The 17,403-nt window shown below is 51.0% G+C and overlaps 2 protein-coding genes across 2 annotated transcripts; one reads left to right on the top strand and one right to left on the bottom strand.

Moving 5' to 3' along the window:
• Positions 1-521: 521 nt before the first annotated feature.
• On the bottom strand, positions 522-10,461 carry N7457_003146 (uncharacterized protein; the record flags this gene model as incomplete). Its single annotated transcript, XM_057174191.1, has 12 exons — positions 522-665; positions 784-934; positions 1,031-1,300; positions 1,455-1,503; positions 2,148-2,601; positions 2,654-2,795; positions 2,854-2,935; positions 2,990-3,145; positions 3,203-3,394; positions 3,446-7,270; positions 7,331-10,282; positions 10,341-10,461. 12 exons carry the CDS (start codon positions 10,459-10,461, stop codon positions 522-524), a joined length of 8,538 nt encoding a protein of 2,845 aa, XP_057034342.1.
• Positions 10,462-10,755: 294 nt separating this feature from the next.
• On the top strand, positions 10,756-15,405 carry N7457_003145 (putative ATP dependent RNA helicase; the record flags this gene model as incomplete). The annotated part of the gene is made up of 6 exons (XM_057174190.1): positions 10,756-11,518; positions 11,577-13,125; positions 13,185-14,482; positions 14,533-14,746; positions 14,809-15,136; positions 15,196-15,405. The coding sequence occupies 6 exons, from the start codon at positions 10,756-10,758 to the stop codon at positions 15,403-15,405; spliced, it is 4,362 nt and encodes a 1,453-aa protein (XP_057034341.1).
• Positions 15,406-17,403: the final 1,998 nt, after the last annotated feature.

Below are 17,403 nucleotides of genomic sequence, written 5' to 3'. Positions count from 1 at the left end.
GGCTAGTGACCATATACAGCGCAATCTAGAAGACGGACGAGACCACTAATAGTATACCGGGAGGCCTAGATGGCGCATACGTTCCGCTTCTCAGCATATCAATCAGTATGCCATAGAAGCAGAGTACATCGTAGATGCGCGGGAACGAGGGTGGTGTTTTTGTTTTGTTTTTTTTGGTGAAGTAAAAAAAGATTTCCTTTTGCTTTCTCGTTACGTTTTTAACAAGAATAGCTTGAGTATCACATCATCATCGCATCTTCCTATTTTCCACACCCCATATTTCCCGAAAGATCCAAGAAGCCACGAACCCCCGTGCTATCAGAGAAAACAGGGGAAGGAGAGAAAGTCGTAACAGAATCTAAGACTAATAGGAAGACGCCGAAGGCCGACCTGAGTTCGATGTCGGGAACAGCCTCGAATCCCGAATCCAACCCAGAAGTTAACCGTTTCCAACCTCCGCACCGCCGAATTGCGAGAAAAGCGTCAAACAACGGAAGGGTAATTGAATTTTTGTATCAGATTTACTCCTCGCTGACCAGAGCATCGCGCTTGGCCTCCTTGCGCTCCAACCGACGCTCACGGAGAGCCTTGTTCTTGGCACGCTTGGCGTCCATCTCCTCCTTGAGGGCACGGTCGCGTTGACGCTCAGCCTTAGCCTTCTGGATCTGTAGCGGGGAAAAAGAGAACGAGTCAGCCTGGGTGTGTTCTTGTTGCGTAGGATATGGATTCTTCATATTCCATATTCGATCGTCATCCGTGGGGTTGATCCGGGTTGTAACTTACGTGCTCGACGAGGGCACGCTTGTGCTTGAAGGTGTTACCCTTGCTCAGGTGGTAGAGCTCGTGGTAAAGGTGCTTGTCGATCTTGCCGGCGGCGCGGTAGCGGACGAGCAAACGACGGAGAACACGCATGCGGCGCATCCAGAGGACTTGGCTAAACAGAAAACAGTATCAGTAACTGTGCTCCTGGCCCAATTCCGTTCAACGAGTCCGAGACAGGCCGATTGGAGACGAGAAAAGGTATGCATACCTGGGCATACGAGCGTCCTTGGTACCCTTGCGCTTACCGAGGCCACGGTGACGGCCGTTGCGGCGAGCCTCGTTGAGCTCACGGGCGGAGGCACGGGAGTGCATGGTGACGGGCTTGCGGATGATGAGGCCATCGCTGACGAGCTTGCGGATGGTCTGGCGAGAGTTGGCGTTGGAGATCTCGCTCATCTCATTGGGGTCGAGCCAAATCTTGCGCTTGCCGCAGCCGACCACGGAGGCGGCGAGGCGCTTCTGGGTGGTAAGGTTGACCCTATGGTGAGAGACCCGGTCAGCATCATGGCACACACATCATGAAGTTGTTCCTCCACTATGGCGAAAATATCGGGGTCCACGAGTTGGATGATTGACACGAGCACACGGGAGTGCTTCCGAGAACTTCAATAACAGTTTGGAGATGAACTCACATCTTGATGTCGGCGTATCGACGGTCGTTGGCGGATGATGTTCGTGGCACTGAGAAATCCCGACAGTGAGAGTTTGAGAGGGCACTGCGGGCCAGATTAGGTCAGCCGAGGGCTAAGCGAGTGCTTCCACCAACGGGCGGAGAGGCTCAGGGTGCATACCCTAGCACTAGTCCAAATCGGGATGATGGAACTTGAAGATCTTGCAGTCCGGGGAAGCCAAGAGTATTCCCACGGGATGATATGGGATGGTAAATGATAGATCAAGAGGGTGATTACAATTTGCTTTCTATTCTGGTTTTTTACCGGGCGATTTTCTTGGGCTTTGGTGGTGAAAAACAAAGATGAGGTTTATCACGTGCTGTCAAAGGATTGATGTCACCTGATTGGACCCTCCCGTTTAGGAAATAGTGATCGGCAGTATACAACTAAACGCAGCCCAGTGAATGGCCGGTATAGAATAACCTCGAAACGCAATATGAAATATACATCAACATACGTACATATGCATAACTTTTGTACGACTAAAAACAAATAAAAACCCAAGGGTATATCTATAGACATGTAGATGCTCCTTGGATGCGCAAATCAATCATCATTCATCGCCAAAGGCCTCTCCGAGATCGACCTTGCCAATGCTCCATACTTCCTTCTCATCATCCAGCTCATCATTTGACAGTCCCAATCCACCCTCACCACCTTCAGCCTCCCGACGCTCACGCGCCTGGTTAGCCAAACGAACAGCAATACGCTTGAAGTAATCAGACATGCTGCGCTTGGGGCCTGGGGGAAGAGATGCTCCTGGACCGGCCATATACTTGTCAAACACCTCGCTATCAGACTCGACCACCGAGAAGATGGACAAGAATGCTGCTTCGGCGGCCAGCTTGACGGGAATCACCAGATCACGGACACTGGCAAAGATGGGCGGTGCGAGCAGAGCCAGATGAGGACGGGCCAGCTCGGGGTGAAGACGACTGACAGTCCGAATAACGACCAAGCTCAGTCGGCGAGTATCGGTAGGACTACCAACCTGAATGGCAGGTGCCAAGGCTTCGAAGATGGTCTTGCTTGACTCGAAAGCATGGTCACCATCGTTGGACAAGAGGTACTTGCCTGCAGCAAGGGCGCTGTTGTCGGAGACGAAGGGCTGTTCTTGAATTAGCTTTGAACCGCCATGGATAATCTGGTAATATACTCACATCCTTGTTTGCAATGCCCTGGGAGATGACGGTAGGAAGCTCGGCAGCGAAGTGTTCCGTCAAAACCTCGGGACATTCAGCCAAAAGAGCATTAAGTCCCAGGACTGCCGCATGATCAAGTGAGCCAGTGAGGATACGGTTCCTACAAGCAAGTAAATTAGCATCTGGTAACACTAGTCCAGGAGAAGGAATATGCATACTTAATAAGAGGAACCGAACTTGTGGCAGGGAGGACCTTCACAAGCGCACCAAGAAGACGGGCGTTGGTAATGGCAACAGAATCTGCAAGTAGGTCAGTAAGCTATTGAACACAGAAACCTTTGATAGTAATCTTACCGGTCTGGTCACTGGCGTCATCGTCAATCAGACTAAGAATCGCTTGCCGGGATGCCTCGCTCATATTGGCACCAGCCTTGCCAACCACCTCCTGGAGAGCCTTCATCATGGCGTTCTTCACGCCAATATCGGTAGTCTTAGAGCCGGTGATAAGTTCTGGAGACAAAAATTAGCGATGAGGTTCATTCCATAGTTAAATATGCTGGAACTTACCAGCAATAAGAGGATCAACTCTGGGAGTCAGCGTAATCAAGATACCGAGACCCTTGGCAGCCCGGTTGCGCAGAGTTTCGCTTGTGGTGTCTGCAAGACCACGGGCGAATGTACGCTGGAGCTGAGGCAGGAAGGGCTTCACAGCCAATGGGATCTTCTCCAACAACTTGTTGAGGGTGTAGAAGATAGCGCCTGTCGGAACTGGTCAGTACGTAGATATTACTCGGGATTTGCGTGACTTACACTTGATATCGACAGAACGTTCAGAGACAACACGAATCAGCGGACCGGTGATCTGAGTAACGAAAGGCTTCAATGACTCGGCACGAGTACGGTCGATGATGTCTGACATCGCAAGAGCTGATTGAGTACGCTGATCGGCAGTACCATTGAGAAGACCTTGCAAGAAGATCGGCAAAATAGCCATAATACCCTTGGGCAGGCTGAAGCCCGGCAAGTCTGCACCAGCCACACCCACGTGTCGCAAAATCTGGCGTGTGGGAACAACCAAGCTCTCCATCTCCTCCTTGCGCATGTGGGACATGAGACCAGTCAGAGCAGTCCATGCTGACTTGACGACATTGTTGTCCGGGTCGTCGAATGAAATCAGCAAGGCGCGAATCAAATCCTGATAGTACCGCGAGAAGTCATGCTCGAACTCGGAGAAGAACTTGGTCAGATGGAGCGCCGCAGCAGAACGACGGCGGTGATCGTCGTGCTTGACAAGAGTGACCATTACATTCATGGCGACACTTAGGCCATCATATTCATCCACAGACACCAACACTGTGTCGAAGGCAGTGCTGAGCTCTTCCCGAAGATCTTCGTCGGTAGTCTCGATAATGCCGTCCATGAGGGAGTTGAGAATAGTTGGCAGCCTCCTGGTCATGGCGGAACCGGCAACCTCGGCCAGAGATGCTAGGGCTCTGGCATTGAAAGCAGTAATCGGTGACGTGAGCAACGTGGGAATCAGGTTGGGAAGAATGATATTGGCACGAGTCTGTTCTGTGAGGAGAGTCAACAGAGCAGACAATGCCTGCTCGGCATCCTCGTCGTTTCTCAGCAAGTGGAGAAGGTGTGGCAAGACCTGGTCCACAACCCGCTTGCCCATGATCTGCTGCAATGAGTCGAAGGCTTCAGCAGCAGCTTCCCGCACATCATCGTCATTGTCGACCAAGGCCACCCGAACGGTGGCGATAAGAATTGTCTCATAGTCCTCCAGTGCATCGGGGGAAGCAGCGGTGATAAGCTCCCGAAGAGCAATGCAGATACCCTGTTTAACATCTACATCGGGCGAAGTCTGAAGACCATCTTGAAGCAAGGGTAGCAAGGTATTGAGAACAGACTCGCCAGCCTTTTTGATAAGGTCTCCAAGAGCGTTGCTGGCAATAACCTTCTGCTCCATGTTGGTGGATCCAAGGCGGCGAATGATGAGCTGAGACAGCGTGGGAACCATCTCCTTGAGCGTTCTGGGAGAAGCGACAAGCGCCTTCCAGACACCCAGAGCCGCGCTCTTGACCTGTCCTGAAGTATCGCAGCGACAGATGTACAGGGCCGAAAGAACCTTGTCCCTGCGCTCCGCTCCGAGAACCTCCAACAAAGATTGGCCAGCTTGAGTGGCTTCCTCCTCTTCTTCGTCGCCCTCGTTCTTGCCAGAGATACCAGTAAGACTGAAGAGAAGATCGCCAACCAGCTCGACGGAACTCAAACGGATACGGTAGCTGTCGTCCGCAAGACCACGCTCCAGCTCTGGAAGCAAGAGGTCAATGGCCTTGTGGGCGAAATTCTTGACGAGCAAGCGACCGGCCCGGAGAGCAGTCTCCCGAATTGATTCAACATCATCAGCCAGACCAGCAAGGATAGGGGGAATGATCTTGCTGAGGTAGTTGGCAAAGCTGTTACCGAAGCAAGCAGGCAAGAAGATGAAGAGTGTCATGAAGCCTTCACGAACAGAAGGCTTGGCACTGGAAACGTTCTGGAGAATAGTTGGCAGTGTCTCCTCGAGTCTGGTAGTACCAAGGCCTGCAAGAACCTCCGAAAGGGCTTGAGCAGATCCAAGTCTGTCACCAGCACCAGTATCTGACTTGAGAGTAGCCATGAGGTTAGGAATGAGTTCGGGCAGAGCATCTTCTCCAAGTTTCTCGATGAGTGAACCAAGAGCCTTGGATGCAGTAGCACGCGTTGTAGGAACTGGATCAACAATGGCCAAGTTGAGACCGGCCACAAGGATGGGCAAGTGGGAAATCAGATCCTTGCGCTCCGTAAGATGGGCCAAGCTGCCAATAATCTGTGCTGACTTCCGCTTGGTGTTAGATCGGTCACTAAGACCACGCTCGAGAATGCGCACAACAAGGGCCAGGGAGGGGGCGTCTAGGTAGTGTGCGAAGGAAACCTTGATCAAAGAATCCAAAGCTTCATCTGTGTGCTTTGTTGGATCACTCAGAGCCTTCAGAAGCACGCCAACCAAGCTCTTCACTTCAGGGTTACTGATGACCTCGCCGAAGCGTTGAAGACTGCGGTTCGCTGCATTACGGACTTCCTTGTGGGTGTCATTGAGCACGACCGTCAAGGGTGGAATGATGTCAGGCAAGCTGGCCGCAAGCTGTTGCGGATCCAGGTAGGCCATGGCTCCAAGTAAATCGCAAGCACCCTTTTGACTGCGCCATTGCGTATCATCTAAGCCGTCAAGTAGAGTAGGGAGAATCTCTTTCACACCGTAAGAGCTGAGGTTTTGGAAGCAAGCTCTTGACGCCTCCAAACAGGTGTCGCGAACGCTGATGCTGGTATCACCAAATCCTCCCAGAAGCTGGGGTACGAGATGAATGACATAAGGTTCGAAGGTCCGCGCCAGAACAAGGGCGAATAGCTCATAAGCGAGCAAAGCACCTCGTCGGTGATCCTTTTCTTTTTTGTTCTCGGTAGCCTCCTTGAGCTGGCTCATGATTCGGAACTCCCGCAGGGTTGCGATACCTCTACCGCACACGACTGCTGCGAGACCGTATGCAGCACCGCGTTGACGAGGGTAGTCAGGGGCATTGAAAAGTCGGTAAATCAGGTTTTCCACATACTCTGCGGTCTTGGAACCAGATGATCTGATCAAGGGTGGCAGACATTCGGATACAGCATGCTGCACAGACTCTGAAGGAGTATCGAGGGCCACAAGCAGCTCACTGATAACAGTTTGCAAGCGAGGATCATCGGCCTTGAGATGTGTCGCCACGGATCCGTAAAGGACGATGACAGCCTCGTTCAGCAGGTCAGAGGTCTTGGTGTCTTTGTCGGAGGTTTCCAAGGTTGTTTGGAGAAGCTTCATCATCTCCTCAACCTTTGACTCGCCTCGAAGAATGATAATAGATTTACCGCTCTCTGTCATCTGGCCACGCACACGGGAGTTTCCATCGAGCAAGGGTCCCTTTTCGATCAGGAATCGCAAGAAGGATACAGCCTCATCACCATTGAATTCCTTGGTCATGGCATTGAAAGCAAGTGCAATACCACTGCGAGCTTCCCAATGGTCTGAAATGTCCACTTTCTTGGGCATTCCGTAGGCATCCTTTTCGGGCGCCTTAGGCTTGATCTCTTCCACATATTTGGACTGCAGTTCAGATAGAATGCCTGCAAACTTGCTCTTGTCGAACTCAATTGCATGTGCTAAAGCACGGGCAGCAGCGCCTCGGAGTTGATGGTCCTTCGAATCCAAGTACTTCATGATCTTACTGAACGATGTGTCATCCACCTCCAGCGCATTATCTTCCCAGATTGTGTCTGCAATCTCAGCATTCTCCTCCACCATATCGTGGCAGCCAAGCCAGATATGCTCCGAGAAGTCGAGGTCGGTCAGATCGATTTCAGCTTCAATGACCTGAAGCACAGTTGTTCGAACAGACGCATCAGCGACAATGGCTCCTTCCAAGAGTGTATCCAGCTCCTCGCTGTTGATGTTAGGTGAGATGCACCGACAGAAGTCGAACAACGTATCCTTCACCAGCTTATAGTGCTGGGTGTATCTTTGCATAGCAGACAGAAGCTGACCAAGAACATCGACACGAGGCAGACGGGCGTCGGTGACTAGACAGAATCATTAGCGAATCGGCTGGCACATACTCACCACGAGAGGATATAACTTACAGGAACCCGAGTGGAAGGACAGGAACTCGAGAGCAAGGAGAACCTGGGTGCCTTCTTCTTCTCCCTTCGCTTCTTCGATGCCGTTCTGGGTCAAAACCAAAGAGATAAGCGGGAGAACGTAAGCGAGAGATGTGGTATCGAAAGGACGTTGCTCGGAAGCAAAGCGCAATCGGTATAGAATTCTTGTAACAAGTTCACCAAGGGGCTCTAATTCCATATCAGCGGGGAGATTGGTGTTACCAATGGCTCGCAGTGTGGCAATGCCCACGAAAGATCGCAGAGGGCCTAGGCGGGTCGACACTTCGTCGGCACAAGTGATGAAGGCTCGGGAAACAACATCACCAACGAACAGACCTGCGCCGGCCTGAGCAAGTGAGAGCAAAGAAGTGATAGCAGCGTTGATCCACCCTTCCACATCGTTGGCAGGGCCTGTTGCAAGGCCCCGGATAAGGCCAGCTCCTCGTTCGATTCGCTTGACCTCGTCCAAAACATCTGCACGGATCTTGGCCTCCTTGGCAAGTTGGGCCTTGACCTTGGCATTCTCCTCAGGAGTAAGCTTCTTCTGGCTTTGTCCCTTCTTTTCGGCCAATTGTGCGCGGAGCTCCTCTTCCCACTTCAAAGTATCGTAATCCTTGGTATTCTTATCAAAGGCAGGCTGTTTCGACTTGCTGCTGAGCACATCGATGAAAGCGGTCCCTTCGGGCGTGCGTGCAATGGCGGCATCGGTGGCAGTAAACTTGGATAGGCGGGTGCCATCCAAATCATATTTAATTTGATCAACCAAGCGCGGGATCATTGCGTCAGGGGCAACAAACGCGAGTTCGGCTCCAGCGCTCCAAATGGCAAGGTTGACATTCGGCACTGCTGACTGCACAGCGTCTGCGTTGACGCGAACCAACTGCTCAATGCAATTGGCAGGGTGTGCGCGAACAAGATCGCCAGGATCTGTGCCGGTCCTCAGACACAGTTCAATCCATGACGTGCTCGGGATCAACTCTGGGCGACTGAGAATCAAGATTTCAATGAGAAGAACCTGGAGATCAGAAGAAGAGATTCCAGAGGCCTCTGCACCAGCCTTGGTTGGGCAAAGAGCCTTCAAGACCAAATGAAGTAGGCGTTCACTCTCTGGTCCAGCAGAAACTGCTGCTGACTCCTTCTCCGCAGTGCGGAAAGAAAGAATCCAGGCCCATAGTGCATTGACAACGGTGCGTCCAAAAGAGGCCACATCAGTAAGATAGACTCTGGACAAAGCTTCCACAGAGTTCTCGCGAATGTTTGAGGGAATAGCGGGCGCAGTGATTGCGTAGATGAAGGTCTCAGCCCAGGCCGTCTTGGATGCGTCTTCAGAGCTAGCAAACTTTGACCCGGAAGTAACAGCAGTCAAAGCCCTTACGAGCCACTGGATTTCTTCCTTGGAACTCAACTTTGGGTATGCCTTTGGGTTAAGAAGGAAAGAAGGCTTGGGACTCAATGTCATCGACTGGGTTACTTTTTCCTCCCAAGCAGACTTAGCAGACCCTTCGATGTCGGAAACTCGGTGGAACAGAGCCAGGAAAAGATAAGCCGAAAAGAGAGCACCACTCTGGGCTGATGGTAGCGGGTTGGAAGCAACCTCGCCAAACAGATCCTTCATCTTAGCAAGGAACTTTGTAACAAGGGGTTCAATCTCAGCACTCTTCAAAGCCTCAAGGTCAGACTTCCACAGCACTTCTCCCACACTTGTTTGCCAGATCTTGCGGAATGGGATTCGCTTATCGGAAACACCCTTCACGATAGTGTTGATAACATCATCGCTGACCTTGGTCTTAGATTGGATGAGATAGGTAAGGTGTTTGCTGAAAGATTTGATCTCCTCTTCTAGAGCAGCTTCATTGGGCTCCCGTGAAACAACGGGGCAGAGTCCTTGAACAATCTCTTTCGAGACATCCACTGAAGGTGAGATAGCTGCGATTGCCTGGGCATAAGCCAGGCGGTGCTCAGCGGTGGTAATCTTCTGAGTTTTCAACGGGCTAATGATATCGCTCGTGATCTTCAAGACCAAGGGATCGGTCTTGCATCGAGAGAGCAAGGATCCAAACGAATCAGATGCGCCTTGGCGGATTGAGAGGTTGTTTGACTTCATGCTAGCTAGAAGGTGTTTAGAAAGACGCGTTTGCACTATTTCCGAGAGATCAATTTCTTCTGGCAAAGAGGCACAGAGAGGTGGAATCACGCCGCCGAGAACCACCTCTGGTGCTCGTAGTATGGACTTCTCCATGGGAGGTACCAATTCAGTAGTGACATCTTCAAGTGTTACAAACGAGGCGAAAAAGTCGAACATGCCATTGGCGATATGTGTGGACACAGCGGATTTTGAGCCCACGATCTCCTTAACATAGAATGCCAAAATGTTTTTCTTGGATTCTTCAAGAATTGATTTCTTATCTGCTAGCCGCGCGCAGACTCCGCATACGACACCGAGAAGAGGCGCGTTCTTGTATGCTGGGGTGGAGTCCGTAGTCAGTCGGCTAACAGACTGCCGCACTGCGTCAGCACCCCATGCCTCAGACGAAAATACGGCTCGCAAAGCACGTCTGGTTACTCGAAGAGCAGACTGCTTCACTGCAGGCTTGGGGTTGTGGGCAAGACAATTTTCCAAAGCCTTGGCATCGACCGCGATCAAATCGAGCACAATGGCCAGCGGTGTGTTCTGGTCCTCGCTTGCCTGTTGCAACAGGATAGAGCACCACTCCAACAGCACAAATGCAAAGGAGGAAGCCAGGCCTGGTCTAGATGCCTCGGCTTGCAATTTTGGGGTAAGGAATTTTAGGTCTTCGGTCGCATTGGATGTGCGGAGGAGGGAGCGGAGGCATTGCTGAACCGCCTGTCGGGAGGATCGATCGACATAGAGAGGATAGGTTCGGAAGAGCAAGTCTAGGATATCTTGGTGGGTTTCCGGAGATATTTCAGATCCTATAGAGTAGACAGTCAGCCAACCTGCTTGTCCCGAGGCCATATATCGGCACGTTACCATTCCTGTCGCGGAGTTCTTGCAGGGCCCGGAGCCTGCGCGAGGTCGAACTCGAGAGGAGTACGACCCGCAAGGCATCCAGATCCCCGGCCTTGACCTGGTCCCATGGAATCCCATCCATGATCGGCGGTCAATACGGGGGAATGGAAAGAGAAGGGGGGTGGTTTAGAGAGTGTGAAGGTGGTGAAGTGGGCTAGGAATGCTGTCATAAGAGTTTTGTGTGGGGAGCTGGATTCCATCCCGCCATTGAACAGCCATGGCCGACTCTTCGTTCTTTACACACCCCAACCCTCTTTTACGTGAATCCTGTGCACTATATCCCACAGTATCTCACAGGCAAAATCCATTGGTCTTTGACCGCTGACTTTCAGCGTTTGAAGACACCTCCGCCGGCCCCGCTGCTAATTAAGCCATAATGCCGCCGAGCAGTAGGAAAAAGAAGAAGCCCGCCTCTAACCCGGCTCGTGGCTTTGCAACGGTCTCTACGCCCTCAAAGCCTAAACCAGAGGCAGCACCGACACCTTCTACAGCCCCTGAAACATCGAAAGTCACGCCGGAAAACGAACCACAGCCCCAACGCACCGCAGAGCCCACCGCGGACGCCGCCGCACCACAGGCGACCTCATCTTTGCAAGACTACACACCGGAGGAACTAGAGAAACATCTTGAAGAGGCAGAACTTCAAATTCTGGTTGATAAGTATGCTACAAAGTGCAAGAATGACGCAACGCGACAGGCCGTCAAATTGGATACTGAACGCCGTGTTTTCCGACAGCAATCGGTGACATTGAGCCTATTGGAGTGGCTACCCACAGATATTCAAGACAAGATCCTCGAACTAGCCAGTACTGAGGAGCATGAATATCTTACGGCAGGTGGACGAACCACAAGTTCAAAACAAGCTGGCTCCGAGGAGGAGCTATACAGCAAGCTTTGGATCCTGAAAGAAACCTTGGCCAAACTCGACTTCCCAGCGAATCGTATTGAGGATGCACTGAAGCATGTTCTGCACTATTTTTCTGCCAACTCAACCAGTGCTGGTCGGGATGTTGTGTGGAACCTTGATGAAGCCCTGGAATGGCTAGCTACGCACAGTGATAAGAATGAGTTGCCTTCTTATACGCAGACAAACACTCGTCAACTGAAAGACACGGATAATGTCACCTCATGGATGACAGGTAACTTCTTCAATTCCTTGGGCGCTTCTCAGTAGGATATCACGCTAACTCGTTTCAGAATCAAAGCCTTCGGGGTCTTCAACTCCTGTTTCATCCCAAAATCAGACCAAGGGAAGCAAGAAACCAGATTGGAAAGCATCAAAGGTTGCTCCTCCTCCTCTTGTCTCCTACGACTCGGACAGCTCAGTCGACCCAGATGTCATGGTTCCGGAATGGCTGGAGCTGCAAACTCAGCTTTACAGCCTAGAGCCAGATCTCTTCGATCGCCCTGGAAAAGGAAAGAAAGGCCGCGGAGGCGCTCCCAACCTGTCTGAAAATCCTGAATCCTCAAAATTGCAGCGTAAGATTGCTAAAATCGAACGCGATGTCCTTTTCGAACGTCGAGAAGCAGAGTATCTATGGGAGCAAAAGCTCGACGAGCTTAGAAAGGATGCCACATTCATTCGGCGGCCGGTTGACAGAAAGAAGAAGGCCGCAACCGCTGTAGAAGAACAGCCAATGGCCGAAACCAGCGAAGAGATAGACCCGAGTCTTCTTGAGATCGAGGGAATGGGCGATGCTCTGGGTGACATGTTCCAAGCCGAGCCCGAGGACTCAGGCTCTATCTTAGGTCTCCCTGCCCCAGAGATCAAAACACCAATCACACTCCGAGACTTTGGAAAGTCAACAGGGTTGACCCCTCGGCGGGTTTTGGAAGAGACTTGTAAATCAAGGGACTCGTCTTGTGTGGTTGTTTACCAAGATTTTTCTACTTCAAGCTATTCAAATAGAAAGGCTCTCGAAGTGCGATGGTCGAAACCTCAGGAGGCCCCGTTCTCACTCGCGGTGGACTCGATTACACACAAGTCGAATGCCTTGGCTACTTTTGTGTCAATGGATGCCCTTGCAACACCGAACGCCCAGCAGGCTGAAGGTTACGTGTCAACTCTAGCTCTGTTCATCTTGTTTCCTCAGAATTCTAAGGAGGGCAAAGCATACCTGCGGCTGCCGGCCGTTTGGAGAGATCTCTGGACTGAGTTTGCAGCCTTGCAGAAAACACAGCAGGATGAAATCGACAAAAATACGATTAAGGAGCTCAAACGTCTTGTCCAAGAAAACCAAGGCACTTTCGAAGACGACATCGTTCTCTCTGACAACTTCCGGAAGAGAAACGGCATCGGCAGCAAGCCTGGTACTCCGATGAAGGGATCCGCGCGTGACAATTACTCGGGTATTGATGACCGTTTGCGGGAAACATGGATGGCGAAGTCATCGACGCCCTCGTTCCAGCGCATGATGCAAGGCAGAATGAACCTCCCAATTTGGGCCTTCAAAGATGAAATCCTGAGCACGCTCGATGCTCACCGAGTTCTCATCATTTGCAGTGAAACTGGAAGCGGAAAGAGTACTCAAATCCCGTCCTTCATCCTGGAGCATGAGATGATTCAAGGCCGACCCTGCAAGGTTTATGTGACCGAGCCTCGCCGTATCTCCGCAATCTCACTTGCTCGACGTGTTAGCGAGGAGCTTGGAGAGAGCAAGAACGACGTGGGTACTAATAGATCCCTTATTGGATTTGCAGTGCGGTTGGAAAGCAAGTTCACTCAATCAACCCCATTGATCTATGCGTAAGTTCCGATAATTCGTTCACTTTCACTTTCGTTGTCTCTCAGCTAATTCTTTATAGAACCACGGGAGTGGTTGTACGGATGCTCGAGCGACCCGATGATTTCCAAGACGTCACTCATGTGGTTCTTGACGAAGTCCATGAGCGCACGATTGACAGTGACTTCCTTCTGATTGTACTTCGACGATTGATGCAAAAGCGCCCTGACCTGAAACTCATCCTCATGTCTGCCACTCTTGAAGCCCAGCGTTTCTCGAATTACCTTGGTGGAGTGCCGGTTTTGAACATCCCAGGAAGAACCTTCCCCGTGGAAATGAAGTACCTGGAGGATGCAGTAGAGATGACCAACTACCGTTTGTCAGAGGATGCCCAGCACACAGTTCTCGACGATGATATGGATGACCCGCCCACGGATGCTGACACGACAGGAGGCCTCCAAGCTAGCCTCGATGGGTACTCCAGGCAAACCAAGGAAACAGTCATCAACATCGACGAGTACAGACTTGATTATGAGCTGATCAAGAGGTTGCTGATCAAAATTGCCACGGCCCCGGAAATGGCTCACTACAGTAAGGCCATCTTGGTGTTCATGCCTGGTCTGGCGGAAATCCGTCGCCTGAACGATGAAATCTTGTCCGAGCCAATGTTCCAAAGAGGATGGATTGTGCACACGCTTCATTCTTCCATTGCCAGCGAAGACCAAGAAAAGGCATTCAACGTACCACCCGAAGGTACAAGGAAGATTGTCATTGCCACGAACATTGCCGAAACAGGTATCACCATCCCAGATATCACAGCTGTGGTCGACGCAGGAAAGGAGAAGATAATGCGATTCGATGAGAGACGTCAGTTATCTCGCCTGGTTGAGTCGTTCATTTCGCGTGCAAATGCTAAACAGCGTCGCGGTCGTGCTGGCCGTGTCCAAAATGGTATCTGCTTCCATCTTTTCACAAAACACCGGCATGAAAAGTTACTTTCTGAACAGCAAACCCCTGAATTGCTGCGACTTTCTTTGCAGGATCTGGTGCTTCGAGTGAAGATCTGCAAATTGGGAGAAGTCGAGCAGACACTTCTTGAAGCCCTTGACCCACCATCATCTAAGAATATTCGTCGTGCCATTGATTCACTGAAGGAAGTCAAAGCTCTGACAAGTAACGAGACCTTGACCTCTCTTGGAACACAACTGGCAAAGTTGCCACTCGATGTCTTCCTCGGCAAAATGATCATCCATGGAGCCTTCTTCCGGTGCTTGGACGCAACTGTCAGTATCGCTGCAATTCTTTCGTCCAAATCGCCATTCGTGAACACAATGGGGTCCAATGCTCAACGTGACGGTGCACGAGCGTCTTTCCGAAGAGGTATGTTCCATCATCTTTGCCTCCAATGACACTCGACTAACAAAATCTAGGTGACTCGGATCTCTTGACTGTATACAATGCCTATTGCAGTTGGAGACGCATGAGAAGCACGCCGGGGTCCAACGAGTATGCATTCTGCCGAAAGAACTGTCTCAGCCCGCAGACCTTGCTCGCGATCGAAGATGTCAAGATGCAATTAGTAGTGTCAATCATCGATGCAGGCCTTCTTACCCTAGATGCGACCCAGAAAGCCGCTCTCAACCGGTAAGCAATCGTTTGGTCTGAAGGATACATGATCGCCTTACAGCTACTAACCAATTCTCCAGTGCGCGCTCCAACAGCCGAAACAGACAATTCTTCATCATCCCCGAAGATTTCGATATCAACAGCAACAACGACGTTGTCATCAACTCGGTCATCGCTTGGAGCTTCTACCCAAAGCTCCTGACTCGCGAGGGCAAGGGCTGGCGTAACGTCGGCAACAACCAGACAGTCACTCTTCCCGCCGTTTCCATCAACAAGAGGGCGGAATCGTCGGTCAAGTGGCTATCATACTACAGCATCATGGCGCGTGCTCGCCACCTTAGTGCGCACGATACCAGCGCAGTAGACGAGTTCGCCATAGCTCTGCTGTGTGGTGATGCTGAATTCAAGGTAAGGCTGCATTCTTCCTCCTTTCTCTTTTGAGAATGAGCTAACCACTGCCATAATAGTTGTACTCGGGTGTCGTCTCCATCGATGCAAACCGTATTCGATTCGCCGTGCGGGATTGGAAGTCCATGCTCGCTCTGAAGATCCTCAACAGCCGCCTGCGCGAAATTCTCTCGAACACGTTCCGCAACCCCCACCGCCCATTGTCATATAAGCACCAACAGTGGATTGATATCTGGCAACAGATCTTTGCTCAAGCTGGTAAGCGATGAATATACCAGGCTTGATATGTGACTATGCGCTGTGGCTTTGATGAGATATGCATGTATAAAATCATGATGGATATGGTTGGGTCGGATATAGAATTTTGTTAGGTTTAGAGTCACCTTGTTGGACAAACACTTTCTTTTCATTCCGATGACCCTTTCCATGATGTATCTGTATATCCTTGTGTCGGAAATATATATCCGGAAGGGTTTCGTAATATAGTGCAGCGACGCCAACCTCATCTTCGACCCGCAGAAGGGATATATATAAGGAGTAGATGTACGAGGTTCAATGTATTTTCCCCCGAAACATATCTCTACAGCCCACTTATCGAAGCTTAAACCCCTAAGCAAACCCAGAACTCATATATCACACCGAGGCAACACAAAACTGCCGGACGATCTATCAGCAGGAACCGTAGCATCCCTACATGAACGACGGGAGACAGCATACTGCATCCACGCCTTCTGGAAGCGCGATCAGATCCGTCTACATAACACAGAGCACTGCAGATACATCCCGAGTCAATGCGTCAACGCTGTCCGCACTGATCCGCCGTGCGTAAACCATTGCATTATCAAGGCAATCCCCAGATATCAAGATCAAGATCTCCAGATCCACGCACAATGCTTCCGGCATAAGAGCACAAAGAAGAGCATAAAAGTCCTAAGGCTTCGATTCCAAATCCCCTAGAAGGGTCGAGACCAAGTCTCCAAACTGGTTCCCACCAGTTTCCCCACCGGACAACAATCGGTCTACGAAGACAACAACAATCCCAATCTCGTCATCGCGATCGATCAAGGGATATACCTATCCGCCACCGCCTGGTATCAGCATCCATCGACATGGATGATCCCTTGAGCAAACACGAGAACTGTTTCCCCATGCAGGTCCTCAACCAGCGGTGAGAACGTCTGAAAAGAGAAAAGGGGGGAAAAAAAGAGAACAGCCTCGAGACCTACTCCATACCCAGGAAGGGCCTTGGAAGCTTCCTGCACTCCCAACCCCCACCAGTATCGCCCCAACCTGGACCAACCAGGGCAATCCGTTTCCAATTCGGGGTTGTTTTTCTGGCGCCAAAAAAGAACAATCTAAAATCAAAACAAAAACCAAAAAAAAAAAAACAATCCCAGACACCAAACACGCCCCCCCCCCCAATCCACACCCAATATGCACAGCCTGCACAAGTTGAATGGCAGACATGATTCGATGATTCGAGAATGTAGCCATCAGGCGCCAGGGACGATCCGGGAAAAGATTGACATCGATCAGTCAGGCTGGGAACTGTCTCTGTTCATGCACCGCAACCCAGTCCGAAGGCCCTGCGCTGGCACTTGGCTATAGCTCGAGGTTCAGACTCTGGTTCTGGGTTTCCATCGTGCATGATGCTTGCAGCTTGGACTGGACTGTGCATAACATTCTTACTAGGAAACGCCTCCCCGGGGAGAGAGAAGCGTGGAGAGAGCGCGTGTCTCGTCTATTGTTTTATTCTAGGTGTATTGAGGGGATTGTCGGATGCACGATGTCTAGGTACTATAAAATATGACCTGAGACAGCGCAAGAGACGGTGAGCAGGCTCCCCCATTTTCCCTTTCTGGGATCTTGGGGTTCCTGCGATCAGGTGGCTCCCGGACTTTCCTTGTTTTCGCCTTTTGTTCTGACACCCGGAGTTTGATACGTACAGGTCTGCAGACACTGCATGTGGTGATGCTTATGTCTACTTTGGCTTTGTGAGAAAGAGTGCAGAAGCCCCTGTCGACTTGAACAAAGAGATCGAAATCACCTGGGACTATGTCGTACATCTAAACCTTCCCCTTCCGACCGAAGAAATCCCGACATCGGGTTTAGGGTCATCCTTCGAGAGTCGAGGACGGAGTACTAACTCCTCCGTAATGCAATCTTAAATCCTTCCTCCCATCGAGGGAAAATCCAATCAAACCCACCCCCGCGGGCATCGGACCTCCAGAAATGAGATAATTCTGTGCCACGTCTGCACGCAAGGG

This window comes from Penicillium paradoxum (genome assembly GCF_028828445.1).
Source record: "Penicillium paradoxum strain IBT 22861 chromosome Unknown utg000003l_segment0_segment0, whole genome shotgun sequence".
In the NCBI taxonomy this organism is placed as follows: domain Eukaryota; kingdom Fungi; phylum Ascomycota; class Eurotiomycetes; order Eurotiales; family Aspergillaceae; genus Penicillium; species Penicillium paradoxum.
The sequence above is the reverse complement of the archived record's forward strand: the minus strand, read 5'-3'. Positions and strand labels throughout refer to the sequence as shown.